The sequence below is a fragment of the Pleurodeles waltl genome, chromosome 7, assembly GCF_031143425.1.
Source record: "Pleurodeles waltl isolate 20211129_DDA chromosome 7, aPleWal1.hap1.20221129, whole genome shotgun sequence".
NCBI classification, from domain to species: domain Eukaryota; kingdom Metazoa; phylum Chordata; class Amphibia; order Caudata; family Salamandridae; genus Pleurodeles; species Pleurodeles waltl.
The window spans coordinates 1,314,072,940-1,314,097,473 of NC_090446.1; the positions used below are offsets into that span (position 1 = coordinate 1,314,072,940).

A 24,534-nucleotide genomic window follows, 5' to 3' on the forward strand; every position below is an offset into this window, starting at 1 on the left:
CAACATAACTAATTGGGGGATTGCACAATTGGCTTACGTGGCCATTAGTGGTTCAAGGTTTGAAAATGAATTATTTTACCCAGTGCTTTAACCACACATATATTCGTGCAGTGTACCCAAGGATCAAGCAGTGCACACAGTGCCTAGGCACAAGAAAAATGCTGACGTGCACACAATGTTTTGGCTCAAATACTACAGAAGCCTTAAACATGAACTTTAATATTTTGTGGAGTTAAATCATTGCATACCCTAATTTCCTGCTTCCCGTTACATGTGAGGGGGTCGCAGTTCCTTAGGCATGTCCCAGGAGAGATTTCCATGACATTCTTCTCCCGTTTGCACTATCTCTTAGTGGGTGATTTATACTGGCTAAAGTGTAAGTTAGCCAGTTCAAGATGAGTTTGTTTAAGCGTAGAACTGGAAGCTTCTAATTTTCATAGCAAAAACGCAATGGAAATTAGGGCAACGCTGCCAGAAATATAACTGACTTTAGCCACAATACGGTTTGTTCTCCCCTATTTTCCTTCTAATGTTCTTGAGAGGCGGCTCACTCGTATGATAATTTTCTCTTGAGTGACTGCATGTGCACTGTGCAGTCATTATTTAAAACTCAGAGGTCACTGATGACGTGAAAGGTGTGCAGACAAAAAAATATATATCCGAAAAGCAGGTCTTCCACAACTCCAAATTACATCTCTGACTTCCGTCCAAAAAATCGCAAGTACTAAAGGGTATACCTTAATTTCAACTGCTCAGAGTATCTGAAAAAGATAGACATACAAACTGCATTGTGCAAATAATTAAAGAAAAAACAACTCAGAACAGATTATTTCCTCAGTGCATGTTTAGAAATCAATAAATAAAACCTTGAGTTGCATGGGTGCAGGGTGTTCTCGAAAAACTAATCGTTTATCTGGACACGAGCTGAAGAGCAGAGATTAACAAAGGCTCACAAGTCTGGCTTGATTCTTATCACACTAAAGTTACGAGTTTTCCGGACTCAATTTCCTGTTGTATCCCTTGAGTCTGCTAACACATTGCTAATGTCAGGATCCACAGATGACTGCCAAATCCTGCTCAATTAAAATGTGTGTTTTTGCTAGACTTCGTTAAATTTTGGGTGCTTTTGCCTTTTTTTTTTTTTTAAACAGATTGCTTAAGGCAGCAGATTAACTTTGCCAGGACACAAACTCGGGGCGTTCCTATAACTCACACAGCTTTTCAGGAAAAAAAGTGAGCTCCCTTTTCATTCTTCAGAACACACCCATTATTTCCATTCTCTCTATCCACTCCCTCACCCCAGTGTCCCAGTCCAACTTCTCTATCCTCTCTCCCTCTCCCAACTGTAGTGACTATGCAGACAAATGCACCTGATCAGTGATAGGCCTGGCAACGAATCAGGCTTTGTTCTGAAGGCACCATAAACAATAGATCTGAGGTTCTTATCCCAGTGCATGTTGCATCTCACCCATATGCTATGAAAGGGGCACAATGGCTCGGTAGCCATCACCCAGAGAATTACAAAAATATGGTGAGGAAGATGTAATTTTCTATAGAGGACTGGATCTAACACCCCGAGCTCCAGTGATTAGATTGCTCAGACTGCCATGTATCTGTGCCTGTATTGGTCCATACTCCACTCGCTCTCCGTCCACAGTCAGGGTGCCCTTTCGAGTCAGGGGCTCAAGGCGAAAGGCGCGCACATGGAACTGGTGAAGGTGAGGACAGTCAAGTTGGAAGTGCGTTCCTTTCTCCATGGCAAGGAAAAGACGCACTAGGGCTGCTCGCGTGATGCCTGCCTTCACGAAGAAGAGGTGGATGAGACCATCGTTAAAATAGGCAGAGGGGGCTGTAAACAGGTCTGCCCCCAGGTGGCTCTGGTAAAGTGCAAGCATTAGAATAAAATCACCCTCCACAGTCACCCAGTTCTTGGGCACCGGTTGGCTTAGAGGAACCAGAAGGTCATCTGGTGGGCCATGCATATGCCGAACAGGAGATGGCTCTCCAACGCCATGCAACACATGGTTTTGTGGTGCAAGATCATCAGGCACAGAGTCAAAAGGGAAGCTGGATGACTGTAAGGCATTCAGGGGGCTAGGAGAGGGTGAGGCATCAAAGCTGGGGAGCTCATTTGTATCCAGTATGGACGAGCCACGCTTGAACAGAACATTGCGCTCTTCGCACAGGCCCATGTCTGAGATGGTGCGGTGAAGTGGTGATCGTTGAAAAGATGAGAGGCTACCATTGGGTGCCAGAGTGATACTTCTTGAAATGGAGCGATGGAGATGACTCTCAGTCACAGGCAGGTAAGAGAGTCGCCCCCGATAAGTACGCAAGGATGCTAGACGAACCATGGTGCCCACTGTGAAGCGAGCAGAGCCCATATGTCTGTATTTTTCACTCTCGATGTCCACATCGGAAACAAAGCCCCAGGCCACACTGAGGAAGGAGAAACAGCGTGTGCCAGAGCATGTTGTCACTGAAACCAGGTCCATGGGTGTGATGATACTGCGACACAGCAGCAAAGTGCAGTTCAGCAGCAACTCGGATCCCATTGCCTGCTCAAACCTATGGGAAAGAAAGAAAAAGGGAAAATTCAAAGAGGAGAATAGAGAGGGCATTGGAGAGTGAATTTAACAGACACCAAATAAAATATTCTAGTCTCTTTAAAAGCCATTACCACAGTTCCCTACAACTTATTCTTATGAAATTATGATCTTTACGTAGGCATTTGTACAATATCCACAGTGTACTTTTAGGTATTCCAATAAAACTCACAACAATTTGTGGACACTTAAGGAACAAAAAAAACGCACCACCCAATAAGTCCTCCTTAGGCCAAACACATAATGCTCATCTCCATGGGTCAACTATCCCAATACAAACAAATCAAATGCAGTTGCAAATAAAAGCGAGGTAACAACAGAGCACAGTATTATACACAGATCAGTTCATGACTTCAAAAAAGTACTCCAGAGATTTTCAACTTGTAGTCGCAGTTAATGAATGGATTCCTCTCTTCTGAAGATTAGTATAAATACACAGGCCAACAGCCAATGCATTTAGCTCTCAGAAAACACGAGCTTCATCGGGGATTAACAACATTATTTGTAAAGCTCAAATGGGACTCATGTACATTCTTGAGCACTTCTGGTCATTTTGAGCTTCAACCTTGTTTGCCGTTCCTGGCTGCATTTAGTAAGTTCTGTCGGCTCTCCAATATTTGCAACTACAAACTCAAGCTACTCCCTAGAGCAACATAAGTAGCAGAACCATGTGTTATGATCACCTTTGTAGAGTCCTCTGTAGCAGATCCATTTATAAGGAAGGCCCTTTCTATAAGATGCACAGTCCAATATCGTAGATAATTGAGCATCTGTACGTAGATTTTGTCTACAAAACGAATTTAAAAAAACACCATTTAGGTACCTATTACAAGAGTGCAATTTCACCCAGCACAATAACTCGTGTGGCATTACACCACCCGCAATTAAAGTATCATCACGCCGGGAATATCTGGGTCTGCAACTCTGGTCCCAATAATTCTGAGCCCAGAGACACAAAATCTGTCTTCACGGCAGCGGCAGGCGGTGCAGGCAGCAGTAGAGTCTGGTCCCCGCCCAACATGTGCAGCGGGGGAGGGGGGGGGGGGGGGGGGGAATGCTCCCCTCACACAAGACGGGCTGAAACCCGTCCTACCACAACCTCCCCCCACCCAGAACCTAAACTACCATGTCTCCACTGCCCCTCCCACGCACAAATTACGGTTACTCTGAGGAGACCAAGTATGGGGGAAAAAATGCAAACAGGCAGGGTCTTGCTGGGTGCATGCAGTTATTCTGCATTCTGAGAGAAAAAATGTGTGACTGCCGGACTTTGGTGCAGCAATTGCAGCAGGAGTAGGTGATTCTGATCCATTGGAACCCCAGCATCAAATTCTGATAATGTTGTAATGAGGGCCTGTTAGAAATGGGGTCTCTAGTTGGCAGTGGTTTGTACCCTGTCCAAGTAGGGACCCTAGTCAGGGTAAGTGAGTCAGTCAAAGCTAAGATAACCCCTGCTCACCCCCTTGGCTAAAGCAGTTAGGCTTTTCTCAGGCAATGTGTACATTATTTGCACACGCACACAATAACAGATAGAAAAGAAAAAAGAAAAAAAAACACAAAATTACTTCACACCAATTTAGAAAAATAAATATCTATCTGAGTAAAACAAGACCCAAAATGAAAATGTCACTTACCCAGTGTACATCTGTTCGTGGCATTAGTCGCTGCAGATTCACATGTTTGGCACAGTCCGCTGCCTGGTGTTGGGCTCGGAGTATTACAAGTTGTTTTTCTTCGAAGAAGTCTTTTTGGTCACGGGACCGAAGGACTCCTCCCTCTTTGGCTCCATTGCGCATGGGCGTCGACTCCATCTTAGATTGTTTTCCCCGCAGAGGGTGAGGATGGAGTTGTTTGGTATAAATAGTGCCCATGCAATGGAGTGAATATGTATGTATGATAAGAGTTTCTAATAATTATTTACAAATGTTCAGATGTTTAAGGTTTATGATCTACTTCTAAACGGCTACAGGCTTCCCGGGGAGGTGGGAGGGTACATGTGAATCTGCAGCGACTAATGCCACGAACAGATGTACACTGGGTAAGTGACATTTTCAGTTCGATGGCATATGTTGCTGCAGATACACATGTTTGGCATAGACTATAAAGCAGTTACCTCCCCTAAAAGCGGTGGTTTAGCCTGTAGGAGTTGAAGTAGTTTGGAATAATGTTCTTAGTACAGCTTGGCCCACTGTAGCTTGTTGTGCATTTAGTACGTCTACACAGTAGTGTTTAGTAAACGTATGAGGCGTAGACCAGGTTGCAGCCTTACATATTTCGCTCATAGGAATGTTTCCTAGAAAGGCCATTGTAGCACCTTTCTTTCTGGTTGAGTGTGACTTTGGTGTAATAGGCAATTCTCTTTTGGCTTTAAGATAGCATGTTTGAATGCATCTGACTATCCATCTAGCAATGCCTTGTTTAGAGATTGGATTTCCTATGTGTGGTTTTTGAAAAGCTATGAACAGTTGTTTTGTTTTCCTGATTAGCTTTGTTCTGTCAATGTAATACATTAGTGCTCTTTTGATGTCTAATGTATGTAGTGCCCTTTCAGCCACAGAATTTGGTTGTGGGAAGAACACTGGCAATTCTACTGTTTGATTTAAATGGAATGGTGAGATTACTTTTGGCAGAAATTTTGGATTTGTTCTTAGAACTATTTTATTGTTGTGTATTTGAATAAATGGTTCTTGTATGGTAAACGCCTGTATTTCACTTACTCTTCTGAGGGATGTGATTGCAATGAGAAATGCGACCTTCCAGGTTAGATATTGCATTTCACAGGAATGCATGGGTTCGAAAGGGGGACCCATGAGTCTTGTTAAGACGATGTTAAGATTCCATGAAGGAACTGGTGGTGTTCTTGGTGGTATAATTCTTTTTAGCCCTTCCATGAATGCTTTAATAACTGGTATTCTAAATAGAGACGATGAATGAGTAGTTTGTAGGTAAGCAGATATAGCTGCGAGGTGTATTTTTATAGATGAAAAAGCGAGATTTGCTTTTTGCAAATGTAGTAAGTATCCTACTATGTCTTTAGTAGAGGCATGTACTGGTTGTATTTGATTGGCATGGCAGTAGTAAACAAATCTTTTCCACTTAGATGCATAGCAGTGTCTAGTGGAAGGTTTTCTAGCTTGTTTTATGACCTCCATGCATTCTTGTGTGAGGTCCAAGTGTCCGAATTCTAGGATTTCAGGAGCCAAATTGCCAGATTCAATGATGCTGGGTTTGGGTGTCTGATCTGTTGTTTGTGTTGTGTTAACAGATCTGGCCTGTTGGGTAGTTTGACATGCGGTACTAGTGAAAGGTCTAGTAGAGTTGTATACCAAGGTTGTCTTGCCCATGTGGGTGCTATCAGTATGAGTTTGAGTTGGTTTTGACTTAACTTGTTTACTAGATATGGAAGGAGAGGGAGAGGGGGAAAAGCGTACGCAAATATCCCTGACCAATTCATCCATAGAGCATTGCCTTGTGATTCGCGGTGTGGGTACCTGGATGCGAAGTTTTGGCATTTTGAGTTTTCTCTTGTTGCGAACAAATCTATCTGGGGTGTTCCCCAAATTTGAAAGTACTTGTTCAGGACTTGGGGGTGAATTTCCCATTCGTGGACTTGTTGGTGGTCTCGCGAAAGGTTGTCTGCTAGTTGGTTTTGTATTCCTGGAATAAATTGTGCTATTAGGCGAATGTTGTTGTGAATCGCCCATTGCCAAATTTTCTGTGTTAGGAGGCACAATTGTGTTGAGTGTGTTCCTCCTTGTTTGTTTAGATAATACATTGTTGTCATGTTGTCTGTTTTGACAAGAATGTATTTGTGTGTTATTATGGGTTGGAAGGCTTTTAACGCTAGAAATACTGCCAACAGTTCTAGGTAATTGATATGAAATTTTGTTTCGTGTATATCCCATTGTCCTTGAATGCTGTGGTGATTGAGGTGTGCTCCCCACCCTGTCATGGAAGCATCTGTTGTTATAACGTATTGAGGCACTGGGTCCTGAAATGTCCGCCCTTTGTTTAAATTTTTGCTGTTCCACCATAGAAGCGAGAGGTATGTTTGGCGGTCTACCAACACCAGATTTTGAAGTTGACCCTGTGCCTGTGACCATTGTGATGCTAGACACTGTTGTAAGGGTCGCATGTGTAGTCTTGCGTTTGGGACAATGGCTATGCATGATGACATCATGCCTAGAAGTTTTAGCCCAGATTTTGCTTGTATCTTTTGGTTTGGAAACATAGCACTTATTAGCTTGTGGAATGCCTGCACTCTTTGTGGACTTGGAGTGGCAATTCCTTTTGATGTGTTGATGGTTGCTCCTAGATATTGTTGTGTTTGACACGGTTCTAGGTGTGATTTTGTGTAGTTGATGGAAAACCCCAGTTTGTGAAGGGTTTGTATGACAAAAGTGGTGTCGTTTGCGCATTTTTTTACTGTGTTGGTTTTGATTAGCCAGTCGTCTAGGTAAGGGAACACATGTATCTGTTGTCTCCTGATGTGTGCTGCTACTACTGCTAGACATTTTGTGAACACTCTTGGTGCAGTTGTTATTCCGAATGGCAACACCTTGAATTGGTAATGTATTCCTTTGAATACGAACCGTAGGTACTTTCTGTGAGAAGGGTGTATTGGTATATGAAAGTACGCATCCTTTAGGTCTAATGTGGTCATGTAATCTTGCTGTTTGAGCAGTGGAATGATGTCTTGTAGTGTGACCATGTGAAAATGGTCCGATATGATGTAGGTATTTAGTGTCCCGAGATCTAATATTGGTCTCAATGTTTCGTCTCTTTTTGGAATTAGAAAGTACAGGGAGTAAACTCCTGTGTTTTTTTGTTGTACTGGTACTAATTCTATTGCATCCTTTTGCAGTAGTGCTTGAACTTCTAGTCCTAAAAGTTCTAAATGATGTTGTGACATTTTGCGTGTTTTGGGGGGGATGTTTGGTGGGAAGTTGTGGAATTCTATGCAATAGCCATGTTGGATTATTGCTAATACCCAATTGTCTGTTGTAATCTGTTGCCAAGATTGGTAGAATTGGCTTAGTCTTCCCCCCACTGGTGTTGAGTGAAGGGGTTGCGTGACTTGAAAGTCACTGTTTAGGTGGAGGTGTTTTTGGAGTCTGGAATCTTCCCCTACTCCTTGGGAATTGACCCCCCCGATATCCCCTGAAACCTCCCCTCTGGAAGGAACCCTGATATGGTGTGGTTCTTGATTGTTGGCTGGTGGTGTCTGTGGGTTGGCCACGAAACCCCCCTCTAAATGGAGTTTTTCTGAAAGAGCCTCTGCTCTGCGGGGAGTAGAGTGCGCCCATGGCCTTGGCCGTGTCTGTGTCCTTTTTAAGTTTTTCAATGGCTGTATCCACTTCCGAGCCAAACAGTTGTTTCTCGTTGAAGGGCATATTAAGGACAGCCTGCTGGATTTCAGGTTTGAAGCCTGAAGTGCGTAGCCAAGCGTGTCTCCTTATGGTGACAGCAGTGTTGACTGTTCTTGCTGCAGTATCGGCTGCGTCTAGTGAAGAGCGGATTTGATTGTTTGAGATCGTTTGTCCCTCTTCCACTATTTGCTGCGCCCTTTTTTGGTATTCCTGGGGAAGATGGTCTACGAGAAGTTGCATCTCGTCCCAGTGTGCGCGGTCATATCTGGCCAGCAGCGCTTGTGAATTTGCGATGCGCCACTGGTTGGCTGCCTGTGATGCCACTCTTTTCCCTGCCGCGTCAAATTTTCGGCTTTCTTTGTCCGGAGGTGGGGCGTCGCCAGATGTATGTGAATTTGCTCTTTTGCGAGCTGCCCCTACTACCACAGAGTCGGGTGGTAACTGCGAAGTAATAAACACTGGGTCTGTGGGTGGTGGTTTGTATTTCTTATCCACCCTTGGGGTGATGGCTCTTGATTTTACGGGCTCCTCAAAAATTTGTTTTGCGTGCCGTAACATCCCTGGTAGCATTGGGAGACATTGATATTGGCTATGTGTAGCCGAGAGGGTGTTAAATAAGAAATCATCCTCTATAGGATCGGAATGCAGTTGGACATTGTGGAAGTCTGCAGCCCTAGCCACCAGTTGCGAGTATGAGGTACTGTCCTCTGGCGGTGACGGCTTTGTGGGGTATGACTCGGGATCATTGTCCGGCACTGGGGTGTCATACAGGTCCCAAGCGTCTTGATCCTGATCGTCATGACTTATGGTAGTTTGCGCTGGTGAGTGCATTTGTGGCGGTGTTTGTGCCGGCGATGCCTGTGGAGGAGAGGGCGGAGGCGTGACTTTTTTAACCACTTTGGCTTGTGGTTGTGTGTCATCCTTTGGAAGTCCGATCCTTCTTTTCCTCATGATTGGGGGAAGGGTTGATATCTTCCCTGTATCTTGCTGGATGCACAGTCTCTTTTGTGTGTAGTCCGATTCTACACTTTGGAGCTCTTGTCCAAATTTGTGCATTTGGCCACTTAGTCCTTGTTCCTCTGAGTAGGATGAAGGTGTGGTATTTTTCGGCGCCGAGAGAGAATCTTTTTTCGGTTTCGGCACCGACAGAATTTTTGTTCCTTTCGGCATGGATTCTCGGTGCCGATGTTTTTCGGTGCCGGTATCTTGACTTTGTCTCTCGGAGCCGCTTTCTCGGCTCCGAGGTTGCTCCATGGCGGTCCCTCGACCGGAGTCGGGTGTCTTCGCTATGGGCGTGCCCTTTTTCGGCCCCTTCGACGGGTCGCCTGATTTATGGGTCGAGCCATGGCCTGTTGGCAGTGGCGTCCCCTGGGCTTTCGGTTTGTCGATGGATTTACTTTTCGACGTCTTACTCACAGTTTGTTGCTGTTGTTCGACGTCGGAGTCTCCGGATTCTGATTCCGGAACCGAGAATGTTTCCTCTTCGTCGTCGAAACGTTGTTTTGTCGACGTGGACGCCATTTGGTGACGCCTGGCTCTTCGGTCCCGGAGTGTTTTTCTGGACCGGAAGGCTCGACAGGCTTCACAGGTATCCTCCTTGTGCTCGGGGGACAAGCACAAGTTACAGACCAAGTGCTGATCTGTATAAGGATACTTACTGTGACATTTTGGGCAGAAACGAAACGGGGTCCGTTCCATCGGCTTCGATGTCGCACGCGGTCGGGCCGACCAGGCCCCGATGGGGGGATCGAAACTGCCCCAAAGTCTTCCGATGATCGGTGTCGATGTACCTAACTATCCCGATACCGAACGGAACAATACCGACGCTTTCTTCCGAGATTCTGACTAACTTTCCGAACCGAAACACGGAGCGAAAAGGAATACGTCCGAACCCGACAGCGGAAAAAAACAATCTAAGATGGAGTCGACGCCCATGCGCAATGGAGCCAAAGAGGGAGGAGTCCTTCGGTCCCGTGACCAAAAAGACTTCTTCGAAGAAAAACAACTTGTAATACTCCGAGCCCAACACCAGGCAGCGGACTGTGCCAAACATGTGTATCTGCAGCAACATATGCCATCGAACCGACCAAAATCTAACAAACACAAGATTAAAATTGTCTAAGATTAAATGTAGTATAGTGCTTAGAAACAAAATAGCTCCAACTGGGGCATACAAAACGGCTTGAAGGAGTCGCTTCCAACAGTCCAAAGGGTCGTGTAGGGCCTGGTTATAGTACCATGGAAAACGTGGAGGAAACAAAGACGTTGCACGGAGTTGGTAAGGCATCACTTCTGCCGGTGCGGCATCAGTTTATTACTGCCACTAGGGAGGTGAGGCGTCTGTTCCTTACAGCTAGGTAGGGGAGGTGATAAGTTGGTTCTTTAGGTTACAGGAGGTGATGCTGTGTTGGCGGCGGTTCTTTATTACAAGGTGGGGTTGATCAATCCAGCATGTCAGGACACGGCGAGCCATAGGTGCTGTGGTGGAGTCAGGACGCTGCTAACAAGGCACTCTGGATTCACACTGTGGCAGGACTTTGGAGGTGCTGCAGTGATGTCGGGCTTGCATCGTAGGTCATGGTCGTTGCACTCAGCAGGGACCACAGCTCCGTGCAGGCAGCAGTGCGGGGTCGGATAGCAGTACTGGTTCCGAAGTTGCTCTGGAAGTCAATGCACTAGTTTGTTCCTTGCTGCACCGGAATTCACTCTCAAGGGCCCAGGAACTGGATTTGGCACCACTTGTGAAGTCGGGACTCTCAGCAAGAAAGACCAGGAGCTGGCAGATGAAGTCGTTGATGACTTTAACAGTTGGCAAGCTCAGTCCAAGCTCTTGGAGAACCGTTGGAAGGAGGATGTAGAAAGACAAGTCCACTCCTTTTACTCCCAGGATAGAAACAGCAAGCAGCAGGCAGAGTGGCAGTCCCTCCTACAGCATCAAGCTCTTCTTCCTGGCAGAATTTCCTCATTCCAGAATGATTCTAACTATGTAGTGTCAGAGGTCCAGTACCCATTTATGTCTTTGAAGTAGGTCAACTTCAGAGAAGTCTTTGTAGTGCACAAGACCCTGCCTTTCCCTACCTTGGCCCCAGACACACTCCAGGGGGTTGGAGACTGCTTTGTGTGAGAACAGGCACAGCCCTATTCACGAGCAACTCTCAGGTCCTCTCACCACCCTAGCTCAGGAAGAGCCATTCGCCTGGTGATGGGCCATCTGACCAACACAAAGCAGGTGAATGCAGGGCACACCTCAGCTCCCTTTGTGTGACTGTCTAGAGTTAATGCATGAACAGTACAGCTGTCATCCTGACCCAGATGTGTTTTCAGCAGACAGGCAGAGTTACAGAATGGTTAAGCAAGAAAAGGCCCACTTTGATAAAGTGGCATTTTCAAACTTACCATTCATAAACCAACTTCACCAAAAGATGTATTTTAAAATTGTGAGTTCAGGGACTACAAAATCCATAGCTCTATCTGCTACCTATATCAAACTACACTTAAGGGATATTTAAAGCTAATTCCCATGTTACCCCATGGGAGACATAGCCCATGCAATAGTGAAAATCGAATTTAGCAGTGTCCTACCTTTTAAATACACTGAACCCTGCCCATGGGGCTGCCTTGGGACTCCTTTAGGGGTGACGTACATGTAGTAAGATGGAAGGTTTGGGCTTGGCAAGTGGGTGCACTTGCCAGATCGAAATGGCAGTTTAAAACTGCACACACAGACACTGCAATGGCAGGCCTGAGGCATGTTTGCAGGACTACTCATGTGGATGGCGCAATACGTGATGCAGATCCACTAGTAGCATTTGATTTACAGGCCCGGGGCACGCCTGGTGCACTGTACTAGGGAGTTACTAGTAAATCAAATACACCAATCATGGACAGACCAATAACCAATACAATATAGACAGGGAGCATTTGCACTTTAGCACTGGTTAGCAGTGGTAAAGTGGCAAGGGTCCTAAAGCCAGCAAAAATAAAAGGCAGCACGCAGTCAAAAACAGGAGGTCTGTTTGGGGATAACCCTGCAAAAAGGGGCATTTTCAATAGTGCCTAAGTAGGTAGGGCTGCAAGTGTTAAGAGGAATGTTATAATTATCACCTGGGAAGAAAAATTACATTTCCATCACTTCAACTGATAATCTAAATGGTTTAAATGTGGCACAGTCAATGTGGTTCGTTTTACAGCACTTACAGCCAGTATGTTGCTAAATGAGCCGGAGGTCACAGGTCAACTTCCTGATTCTGTCTTACTAGGTCAATAAAGAGTAACACTGAGTTGGTTACTTCAATCTTTTATACAAATGTCAGGAACCAATTCAGTTTATGTTGTGCAATATGTACATAATCACTGCAGAGAATTGGAATGTACAAGAAACTGGGTTGTTGGTTTAAAGTGTGTAAACCCTACTCAAATAACCACAATCCTTGTCAGCGGGAACCACAAATGTCACTAAATTAACTGGTTCATAATCTTCTGGCAGCTTAGCACATAAGCAGTCAGACTTTACTCAGAGGCAAAGTGTAAAGTAATTAAGCAGCACACAAACAGTAATAAAGTTAAAACACAACACAACAAATTTCCCAAACAAATTTAGAACAAAAGGATACATTTGAATAAAGACAAAGCACCAAAACAACAACAATCTAATCAGTAGAACCAGAGATATGCAGTTTCAAAGTTTTAGGTAGATAAAGTGCCTAAAAGCACAAAAGCGCCACTCGCGGTCAGCTAGACCAGGGGAAAGCCACAAGTTAAGGCCGACTGCGATGGAGCGTGGGCCAGATTCAGGGAACAGGTTAGTTCAGCTGAAAAGTTACCGTCTAAAAGTCCGGCACGAAGAATCTACTTCGTAGTGGAGGAGGCAGCGAGGAGTATGGAAAGCATCATGGATGGTCGTCGCTATAGTGAGAAGAACAGGCCTGTCTCTGCTGATGGTCATCGCTGTAGCGCAAAGATCCAGTTGAGCATCACAGATGGTCATTTCTGGAGCTTCAAGTTGGCAGTCACTGCAGGCTGTTGTTGCTGTAGTGCAAAGTGCAGACGTCATGTTGCTGGTGGTCGCTGTGGCGACAGGTTCACCACAGCTTCTTCACAGAGGACTGAAGGCATGGGAAGTGCCTTTTATGATCAGGGACTCACTCTAGCTGAGGCCAGCAGGGCTCAGGCAGGTCCAGGCACATCCAGCTACAGCAGGTCAGCTGGACAGTTACATGGAGGTCTCTGGAACTTGTTGTGTTACTGCAGGTCAAACAGGCGGTCAGCCAACTGACCAAGAAATCAAAATGATATACACACGGTTCCAAAACACAAGAGGGTTTCTTTCAGACTAGTGGTTCTGCATCAAATGGAAACCAATATATTCGAAGCAAGAGCCCTCACTCACCCTCCGGTGACATGCTTCATCATAGGGCTATGCTCCTCGTCAGGCCGGCACTGCAATGCCTGACGGGCCCCACAAGGGGGCTCTTTGCCGGAGATCTTTTGAGAATAATGCACAACCGGTCAAAAAGTGATTAAGGATTGGTATAAAGGTAGTTAAAAATGACTAGAGGTAAAAAAATATACTATTTATTCTGATACTAATACCTCTGACATGATTAAAAACAACAAATAGGGATATGGTAAAATAATGTCTACACTCCCCAAATAAAAAAATAATTTATACAGTTACTAAATCTCGCACTAGAGAATAGTAAAGGTAGAAGTAAACACAGGGTCCCCTGTGTTACTCTGTATAATAGGTCAACATGTTTCTCGCTGTTTTTTAGTCAATAAATGATCTTATGCAATTTGTCAGGACCTTAGCACGTACCTAATCCTTTAAACAATTAGGAATCCCATAATAGGGAGATCAGAAACCTAGAAGAATGGAGAAGAAAGAAACCGTCGTCAAAGAATTTCATTGTCGTCAACAGTGATGTGTACACAATATCCTGAGATGTTACCCCATACACTTGTGAGGAAACCCAAAGGTGCCATGTGACAAAGGTACAACAGTGAGAAATAAAAAAGGACCAACTTGTCGAAGGTTCCACAATGCTTACCCTCGAAATATTAAAGGTAGGGCCTCATCGGGGAAAACATCAGGCTTGAAAAATCCACTATGGACTAAATATATACACAGAGAAAAAACCTTAAATAACACCCTAATTTGAGTGGTTATTTAACTCTGTAGAAAATGTATGGAGACCATAACAGGCATGGTGAGTTATCAACATAAGAACTGCATGCAATGATAACAAGGAAAAGTCCTCCTGTAATGACAAAGCATGATAAAGCTAAGTACAAAAGATTAGAGAGGCGGACGGTGGGGTTCACTGCATACTACACTGTAAAGTACTAGTGACAAAGTAATCAAGTTAGGAAGAGGTAGTAAAAATGCAACAGTGTAAAACTGTACATGGCCAAATATGTAAAAGATGTCATCATGGATACTTAATACGTTAAATCCTTCGTGCTCCAGAGGAAAAAATCATGTATAAGGTGAGATATGAAGAGCTGTAGCCGCAATGAGCAATGATATCAATGGTAATCAGTATAATAAAGTGAAAACGGGCAAAATGTGGTGAAAATATGAGGGAATTAGACACCTCAGACGAGGTATGCGCGTTCAAGTACTCGCGCAAACTATTACCATGACCGGCTAAGAAAGCCGAAAAAAGAACAAAGAAGACACACACAGGAGGAGTGAGCGCGCGGAATTCCCAGCGCGTCTCACCTCTTCACGCCACTCATAGCAGACGCACCGTAGTGTCCCTGCACCGGCGCCGCGTATACACGCGGGCAGGCACATTGTCCCGGAAGCGAGCTGAGCGAAGTAGAAACGGCTCTTATTATCGCTAACGCGGGCGTGAGCACGGAAGCCCGCGTCAGCTAGTAACCTCGTATGACGGAGAAAAGAGTCTCCCAAGAGGGCACTTACTTGTACGTGGAGCCGTCAACTCTGGTCCACCTACGCGCGCTGTTGGTCCCCGGAACTAAGGAGAACAGTCAGTTGGAGGGCCATTTAAAGGGAGAGTGGTGAGAAATGAAAGAAGGACTCAAGAAAGTAAGAGAAATAGAGAAAGGACAACAAAACTATGTCGGCCATCTATAAAGAAGGATTACCACACAGTAGTTATTAAAAAAAGGGGAAGTGCCCAATAAATATAAAGAAGGATCCACACTAAAAAACTTACATGTTGGAACAAAGTTGGTTTCCTGTGTCTTCAAAAAATATCAGCCAAATGACCCTTGGAGTCACACAGGTTAACCTGGGATGAAGGGGTCAGTTCCAGTCTTCCTTCACAGAGAGCAGGGCAGGCTTCAAGCAGCAGGGCAGTCCTCTGGGGACTAAGGCTGTTCTCCTTTATTCCAAACATCCAGGAGTGTACTGAGGAGCTGATCCGAAGGTCCGATATTTACACCTGGAGCCAGCCTTTGAAGAGGGGGAATCTCCTAAACTACCACCACACCTGGTTGTAGAAAGTTCCAGCCATCCCCTGCCAAGGCTTTAAGAAGTCAAGGGTCACATAACACTAGTGTTGGGTTTTGATGTGTGCATGGTAGACAGCCCTCTGAAATGTAAGAGGGGCAGGGAACAGCTTTGTCTCCAGCCATCCTGGCAAGGTGGCCCATCCTGCCGACACTTTGTCTCTTACTGTCGCACTGTCTGGAAGGAAAACACATTCTTAATGGGAGGGCCATTAACAGACCTTGGGCAGCTGGAAGCTCCTGGAAGGCATTAGAAACGTTTGGGCAGGACAATGCCAACTTTCTCAAAGTGGTATTTTCAAAATTGTAATGTAAAATCCAACTTTAGCATTACAGAGGATTATGAATTATTCATTTGAGTCCACATTTACTTGACAAACTTATCTGTTCTCAATCAAAGATTAGTGCTTAATAAAAGTAATTAAGTAACCCAATGTTATCCTATGAGAGAGGTAAGCCTTAGGTAGAGAAAAGCAAATTCTGTTTTTTTTAAAAAAATTTTTTTTTAACATCTCTACTGTAAGGAAATGCCTCCTTGGCATGGTTACCCCCTGACTTTTTGCCTTTGCTGATGCCAAGTTATGATTTGAAAGTGTGCTTAGGCCTGCTAACCAGGCCCCAGCACCAGTGTTCTTTCCCTAAACTGTACCTTTGTCTCCACAATTGGCACACCCTGGCATCCAGGTAAGTCCCTTGTAACTGGTACCTCTGGTACCAAGGGCCCGGATGCTAGGGAAGGTCTCTAAGGGGTGAAGCATGTCTTATGCCACCCTGGGGACCCCTCACTCAGCACAGACACACTGCTTGCCAGCTTGTGTGTGCTAGTGGGGAGAAAATGACTAAGTCGACATGACACTCCCCTCAGGGTGCCATGCCAATCTCACACTGCCCATGGCATAGATAAGTCGCCCCTCTAGCAGGCCTTACAGCCCTAAGGCAGGGTGCACTATAGCATAGGTGAGGGCATAGGTGCATGAGCACTATGCCCCTACAGTGTCTAAGCAAAACCTTAGACATTGTAAGTGCAGGGTAGCCATAAGAGTATATGGTCTGGTAGTCTGTCAAACACGAACTCAACAGCACCATAATGGCTACACTGAAAACTGGGAAGTTTGGTATCAAACTTCTCAGCACAATAAATGCACACTGATACCAGTGTGCATTTTATTATGAAATACACCCAGAGGGCATCTTAGAGATGCCCCCTGAAAACATACCTGACTTCCAGTGTGGGCTGACTAGTTTACCAGCCTGCCACAGACCAGACATGTTGCTGGTCACATGGGGAGAGTGCCTTTGTCACTCTGTGGCCAGGAACAAAGCCTGTACTGGGTGAAGGTGCTTCTCACCTCCCCCTGCAGGAACTGTAACACCTGGCGGTGAGCCTCAAAGGCTCCCCCCTTTGTTACAGCGCCACGGGGCATTCCAGCTAGTGGAGATGCCTCCGGCCACGGCCCCACTTTTGGCGGCAAGGCCGGAGGAGATAATGAGAAAAACCAGGAGGAGTCACTGGCCAGTCAGGACAACCCCTAAGGTGTCCTGAGCTGAGATGACTCTGACTTTTAGAAATCCTCCATCTTGCAGATGGTCGCATTCCCCCAATAGGATTAGGGATGTGCCCCCCTCCCCTCAGGGAGGAGGCACAAAGAGGGTGTAGCCACCCTCAGGGCTAGTAGCCATTGGCTACTAAACCCCCAGACCTAAACACACCCCTAAATTGAGAATTTAGGGCCCCCTAGAACCAAGCAAGATAGATTCCTGCAACCTGAAGACGAAGAAGGACTGCTGACCTGAAGCCATGCAGAGAAGACGGACACCAACTGCTTTGGCCCCAGCCCTACCGGCCTGTCTCCCCACTTCGAGAAAAATTGCAACAACGACGCGTCCCCCAGGGTCCAGTGACCTCTGAAGCCTGAGAGGACTACCCTGCATCTAAAAAGACCAAGAACTCCTGAGGACAGCGGCCGTGTTCCACAAAGACTGCAACTTTGCAACAAAGAAGCAACTTTTAAAGACCACACGTTTCCCGCCGGAAGCGTGAAACTTTCCACTCTGTACCCGACGCCCCCAGCTCGACCTGCGGAGAACCAACACTACAGGGAGCACTCCCCTGCGACTGCGACCCTGTGAGTAGCCAGAGTTGACCCCCCCTAACCCCCCCTCCCAGCGACTCCTGCAGAGGGAATCAAGAGGCTCCTCCTGACCGCGACTGCCTGCTTCAAAGAACCCGAGGCCTGGTAAAGACACTGCACCCGCAGCCCCCAGGACCTGAAGGATCCGACCTCCAGTGCAGAAGCGACCACCAGGTGGCCCTCTCCCTTGCCCAGGTGGTGGCTACCCCGAGGAGCCCCCACCTTGCCTGACTGCATAGCTGAAGAGACCCCTGGGTCTCCCATTGAAACTTATTGCAAGCCCGATGCCTGTTTGCACTCTGAACCCCCAACGGTGGGCTACCTTGGACCCAACTTTGAACCCTGTAAGTGCTTTACTTACCTGAAAAACTAACAAATACTTACCTCCCCCAGGCACTGTTGAATTTTGCAGTGTCCAATTTTAAAATAGCTTATTGAATTTTTGCCAAAACTGTACCTGCAATTGTGATGATTCAAAGTTCCTAAGATACCTGAGTGAAATACCTTTCATTTGAAGTATTAATTGTAAATCTTGAACCTGTGGTTCTTAAAATAAACTAAGAAAATATATTTTTCTATACAAAAAACTATTGGCCTGGAATTGTCTTTGAGTGTGTGTTCCTCATTTATTGCCTGTGTGTGTACAACAAATGCTTAACACTACCCTCTGATAAGCCTACTGCTCGACCACACACTACCACAAAATAGAGCATTAGAATTATCTCTTTTTGCCACTATCTTACCTCAAAGGGGAACACTTGGACTCTGTGCATGCTATTTCTTACTTTGAAATAGTACATACAGAGCCAACTTCCTACATCTACCAGTACATGTAAAACCTAAAAACACATCTCCTACTTTTTAAACGCAATGCACCCTGCTCTATGGGCTGTTTAGGGGTTGCCTTAGAGGTGGGTTACAGCTATTATAAAGGAAGGTTTAGGCTTGGAAAACATTTATTTTGTCAGGTTGAATTGGCAGTTTCAAACCACACCACAGGCTTCAATGGCAGGTCTGCGACAAGTTTTAAAGGTGCAGAAGGTAGCGCGAGTGCTGCAGGACCACTATCAGCATTTAACTTAAAGGCCCTGAGTCCACAGTCCTGAGCAGGGACTTACAAGTAAATTAAATGTGCTAATTAGGTGTAAGCCGATTTTACCATATTTTAGGGGAGGTGAAGTCAAAACGTTTGGTGGTGACCCTGCAGAGAGGGCCAGGCCAACAGAATGTTTGAAGAAGATATCTTGAAGTGCAAAAGCTTTGCAAATCCTCCCCATCTCATATCTAAATATCTATATTTCTTTTTGTCTTTATATCTCAAAAACTACTGAATGGATTTACACCAAATAACGAAAGCGCAATCTACATTCCAAAAGCTACCTTTCCTGCCACGTTTGGTGTAATTCCGTCCAGTGTTTCGGCTGTAGTCGTGTTCAAAGCTCCTATGGAAATAGACCTGAAAAATTCACTTAGTTTTTTTTTTTTTAACCTTCCCTGACCCTTTTTTCCCAGCTCCAGCTTGACAAATCATCCTGAAACTTCCCATGCACAAGAAGATTCTTTGCCACACTTTTTTTTGGGAAAATGGAAATACGGTCCTAACTGTAACTACCCACTGGTGACCATTTGTATATATATATATCCATATCTATCTCTCTATCTCTCTATCTCTCACTGGGAGTCCCCACTTGGTAATTATAGTTAGGTCAGCATTGCCACAGGGAATGGCTTTTCAGGTTTTCTAATAACTTTGGCACCGTCTGACAAATCTTCACTAAACTTTCCAAAAAAGTGCTATTTTTATTAAGTTTGTGCATGGAAAGCTTTTGTGTGATCTGTCAAGCGAAGGACGAGTAAACAAGGGTGCGGGGGTTCCAAAACATAAAATACTAATGCTTTTTTCAAACAATTTTTGAACAGCACTACTGCAAAAATGCTGAACGGAATGACACCAAATTTGGAAGGAACGTAGAACTTGGCCCAGAAAGCAAGCTTTTTGTGATTTGGTGTAAATTGGATTAGTAGTTTTAGAGATATTAAGCTTCCATATCTGGACGGTTGGATTCTATGGACTCTTGTGAGAGTACCTCAAATTCAAGTGTAAAAAAAGAAATACAGCCTTCTGATTGGCCCAGCAGAGTATTTTGCTCTTGGGCCATCTTGCTCCTGTGGGAGCAAGGCTCTGATTCGCTGTCAGCAACATAAAGTACAATGTTGCTGGTAGCCATTATTGGACTTGGGGACTTTGGCCCCTGTCCTGCAATTTATTTAAAATATAAATAGAAGGTGGCAGAGTAGGGATAATCTGCCAACCTGACCGGCGCGCTTGTGGATGGGAGGGAGGGGTTCCCACAGGAACCCCTGGGACTAAAATAGACAGTTTTTGTTGCAATACCACAGGACCTGTGCAGGATCATGGCAAAAGAAAATGGCAGGCAGCCATTGTTTTTTCTTCAATATTTGGGGAGGTGGGTGGCGTGAAGGGACACCCCACCCTTTCTCCAAGCCTACTTGAGCCTTAGGGACTCTATTCTCTGAGCCAACTTATACCAAAAAAATATATATATATTTAGGTCAAACAATAAGTAGAGAAGAGGGGACATGCGACCTCCCTACCTCAGTCTTTCAGGGACATGGGGACCCCAACCCACAGGGCCAGCTCTTTTACTGTGTGCCAGAGAGCCCACCATGGCAACACAATGGTTTTTCCTGCCTTCAAAACCACGGCAGGAAAAAAAAATGTGCTTCCATCCAGTGAGAGCTTTGAGAATGCTACCGCCAGATGGGAGCACACTTCTGTTTGTCTGCCAGCACTCTTTCTGTTTTTTTTTTTTTTTAAGAAGAGAGGTGGGCCACAGTGCCCTTCCCTGAGCCACTAGGGTCACTGTCCCCCGTGAACACCATCCCTTGGGGCCAAAACATACTTTTAAGAGGGAGGGGTTTGCATGGCCTCTTTCATCTAGCCACGACTGGCTCCAGGAACCCCATGTCTCAGGACCTTACATAAATGCCCCGGTGACCACTTGGGGCACCCAGAGCCTGGTGGGAACATGCATTTTTGCTGGTTCCCACCAGACAGGAGTATTCAGAGTTGTTCTGTCCGTAAGAGTGTGAGTAAGGAAACAAAAGTCTTCTCCCATCTGGCTGTGCAATTTTGAAAGCTCCTACCAGTTGGGTTCAACAACTTTCCCTACCAGCACTCTTACAGGCAGAAAACTGTTGTTGGCTCCCCATGACACCATAGTGGAGAAGGCCTCTGGCTTTTACTGGCTTGGGGAGGGGGGCCACCTGACCCCCACTTTAATTTTCAACTGGCCCCAGGTAATGGGGTCCCGGGGCCTCAGTGAGGCTCAGAGAGGGAAGTCACACACCCCATCCCCTTTCATACTGCACCAGTCCCTGGGGTATGGGGTCCCCATGGACCTTATCGTCCCAGGGAGAGGGGGACACAGGGCCTCAAAGAGTCGGGGAGGGAAGCCTACTCCCCTCTGTCATACACGGCAGGATTTGATCACTCACCAGGAGGGTCCATTTAGGACGTTCCACAAGGGCTAAGATGGCAGGGTATCCCTACCCTGCTCCCTTATATATTTTTTATTGAATAATCTCAGGGCAGGAAACTACGTCCTGGAGTAATGGCTGCCTTTAAAAAAAAAAATCATGTTGCAGCCAGCCAATCGGAGCGCTCGCTCGCACAGGAGCAAGTTGGTCCATAGGAAAAAGCATGCCCCATGCCAATTCGAATGCTCTATTGTTTAAAATTGAGCTTGAGGGACTCTCACGTGAGACCCAACCATTCAGATATACAAATATTCTTGATCCCTAATTTCTCAAAACTACTGAATGAATATACACCAATTCACAAAAAACACGTATTCTGGACCAAGATCTAGTTTTCTGCCAAATTCGGTGGGATTTCCTTCAGCACTTTTTGCAGTAGCACTGCCAAACAAAGTCTATGGGAAATGCATTAGGATTTTGAGTTTTGGAACTCCCACCCCTTTTTCTCGGCACACGCTTGACAGATCACCCCAAAACATTCCATGAACAAGGTAGTTAAAGAGAATCTTTTTGTAAAGTTTTGTCAGACAGCAGCAAAGTTAATAGCAAATCAAAAGAGGCATTTCCTATGGAAATAGAAACCTCACTAATGAGTGGTGACCTCCAAGGGAGGGCGGGGGGGGGGGGGGGTGTGTGTGTGTGTGTGTGTGTGTGTGTGTGTGTGTGTGTGTGTAACGGGGGAGGGGGGATATATACTTACATATATTTTAAACTGTGTGAATTCCACGGGAAATGTATGGAGGAAAATTATAATGTTTGGGAAGCAAGAATATAGACTACCTCATCAAGGCCATCTCAAAAAGCTCCTGGCAATGCATAGTACTAGAATTCAAAGTCCCAGGGGGAAAAAAGTGCCTTTGTCAAAGTACATCGCAGAAAGGACTGAAAATAGGATTTGCCTATTTTGCAGAAATAAAATCAGAGCTACCTGTCATCGGAGAGGGATAGAAGTTCACAAGGTGTAGATCAGAGCAGGTCAACGGCAGAACCCAGGAAGAATCACGGAAAAGAGCCAGCAGAGTCATGCGCTGCCAGAACTTATAAGACTGGACTTTGACACTTTACAGAACTAATTACAGAAATGCATCTGTGTTTTTTTCAATCTAACCATAATCTTAGAAATGTAATAAATTGAAGAGGGCACATCCGAATGCCCTAAGGTGCGCCCAATAGGAACATTCACCCCTTTAAAAAGTGCTTTTGTGAAAGAATATTTTCCGAAGCTAGCTTATCATAAAATTTCACGTCTGCATTATCCAAGGAGTATAAGAACACCTTCAACTAAGAAATAATACTATAAAAGCTTTCCTTTAAAAAGACAAATTGTAAAACATTGGCTTTTATAGAACGCATATGCTCTGATCACTGTTTTAATGTTAGATTTAATTACACTAACCCCCCATTAAAGTTGAGTGCTCCGGCAAGGGCATTCCCAGAACCACATGGCAGGATTCCAACTGGCATCTTTATGGCCTTCTCCCAATCCGGACGCTCCATCAAACCATTTATCACCTATACGAAGAAGTAAAACCACAGTTTAGCTATTTGAAACATAACAGAGTGCGAGTAAAGAAAATAGATTAGAAAATGAAAATGAAATGTTGAAGGCTTATAAGAAAATCATTATGAATGTACGGAGATTTATGTCCAGCAGCAAGCACTCTGGGTCTAACAAATAAATCTCCGTACACCCACACATGAACAAATCATTCTTGCCTTACAATTAAAGACATCTGAAATGATCAAGTAGGCTAAAGCATTGCATTCATTTTGTACGATGGAATACCATGTTATTCAGACCTGCAATTCAAAAATCAAAATCCAAGGTGGGAAAGGAAGCGCTTCATTTCTAGTCATCAAACAACCAAGAGACACAAATTTCAAAGGCCACACTGTTGTAACATGAATACAAGCTTCATTGCAACAGGCGCTATCAACTTTTCACAAAGGAATTAAACAAGCAAAATCCCCGATTCCTTCAACTGCACATCTTTTAATGTGACAAATTATCAAAGATTTCGGAACCACAACACTGACATATCGGAGTACCTGAACAATTATTATAACATATGGCATGTGAGCTGGTCCCAGGAGGTGAGCCGGTGGTCTTGTTCTTCGCCTGATGGAGTCAAATGGGCTAGGGAAGTTGATAGGTTGAGGTTTCAAGTTCCTGTAGATGGTGGCAATCTTGTGGAAGAAGTCCGCCAGGAGTCGCAGAGTTCTTGTGAAAGGGTGTTGTTGTTTTCGGTGGCTGATGGGTTGACGAACTCTCTGACAATGTTCAAGAGATGCTTGTTGTGGTTGGAACTTGCTTCGATGTGGTTGGTGAGGAAATTCCTTTTTGTCCCTTTCAAGATTTAGAGCATTAGCTGAGGGCGGTTTTGAAGGTGGTTTGGTCTGCAGGATCTTTGCTGGTATGCCATCTCCTTTTGAGTAGTTTGCAAGTGCGCTTCGAGGTTCTTAGCTTGGCCATGTACCAGTTAGCCTATAAGGAGGATCTTTTGGTCTTGGAGGGTTTATAGGGGGCAACTATGTTGGCGCAGTTTGTGATGAAGGCGGAGAAGTTTATGACTGCTTGTTCAAGGATGGTTGCGGTACGTGGGCACAAGGTGTTGAGGACATCAGTCCACTGGCACTCTGAGATCTTGATCCAGATGCAGTTTGACGTGCTGGGTGGTTTGGGGGTGGTGCTGGCGGGTTCTGCAATTATGAAATAGACAATGGAATGGTCCATCCAGGTGAGCTCAGTGACATTGCTGTAGTTGATTCCATTGCTGGCCAAGAAGATCGAATCCAGTGTGCATCCTGCGGTGGGTGGGGTCGGAGACCAGATGGGTGAAGCCAATGTTGTTCATGCTTTCGAGGAGGCTGGCAGAGTCGGTACTGTTGGAATCACTGAGGTGAAAATTGAGGGTTCTGAGGAAGATGTAGTTTTGGGACTTCATAGCGAACGGGGTGATGAAGTCAGGGATAGTAATGCAGAATCTGGGTCAGGGCCCTGGGAGTTTGTAGGTGAGGGTGCCTCTGATGGTGGTCTTGTTGGCTGTTTGGGGTTGGAAGTTGAGGTGTTCCGTAATCAGGGTGTGCATCATCTGCGGTGGTGGTGCAGTGATTGTTTTTCTTGCGAATGACGGCGATTCTGCTAGTTGATGCAATCTCAGTGAGCAACGTAGTACTGGATTTTGAGGCAGACCGGGAGAGCCAGGCCAAGCCAGAACACGTGGCAGCTGCTAAGGCCCGGTCTCTTATTACGGCCGAGGGTGCTTTGGTAGACTTATGGAGTGCGAAACACAGAACAGACAGGGAGGGCACTTGTGTCAATTATGTGCATGGCAATTGGTCCCGAATAGACAGATGGCTCCGTACTAGGGACATAGAGCTCTGGAT

At 45.4% G+C, this 24,534-nt stretch overlaps 1 protein-coding gene across 1 annotated transcript in view; it reads right to left on the reverse strand.

The window, feature by feature from the left end:
- Positions 1-1,124: 1,124 nt before the first annotated feature.
- SPHK2 (sphingosine kinase 2) overlaps positions 1,125-24,534 on the reverse strand; it is a 185,317-nt gene continuing 161,907 nt past the window's right edge. The window contains exons 5-6 of the mRNA XM_069200637.1: positions 22,544-22,659; positions 1,125-2,568 (exon numbers count right to left, since the gene is read on the reverse strand). Of these exons, the coding sequence (XP_069056738.1) occupies positions 1,551-2,568; positions 22,544-22,659 (1,134 nt within the window). The 3' untranslated portion in view covers positions 1,125-1,550. The remainder of the gene's footprint in view (positions 2,569-22,543; positions 22,660-24,534) is intronic.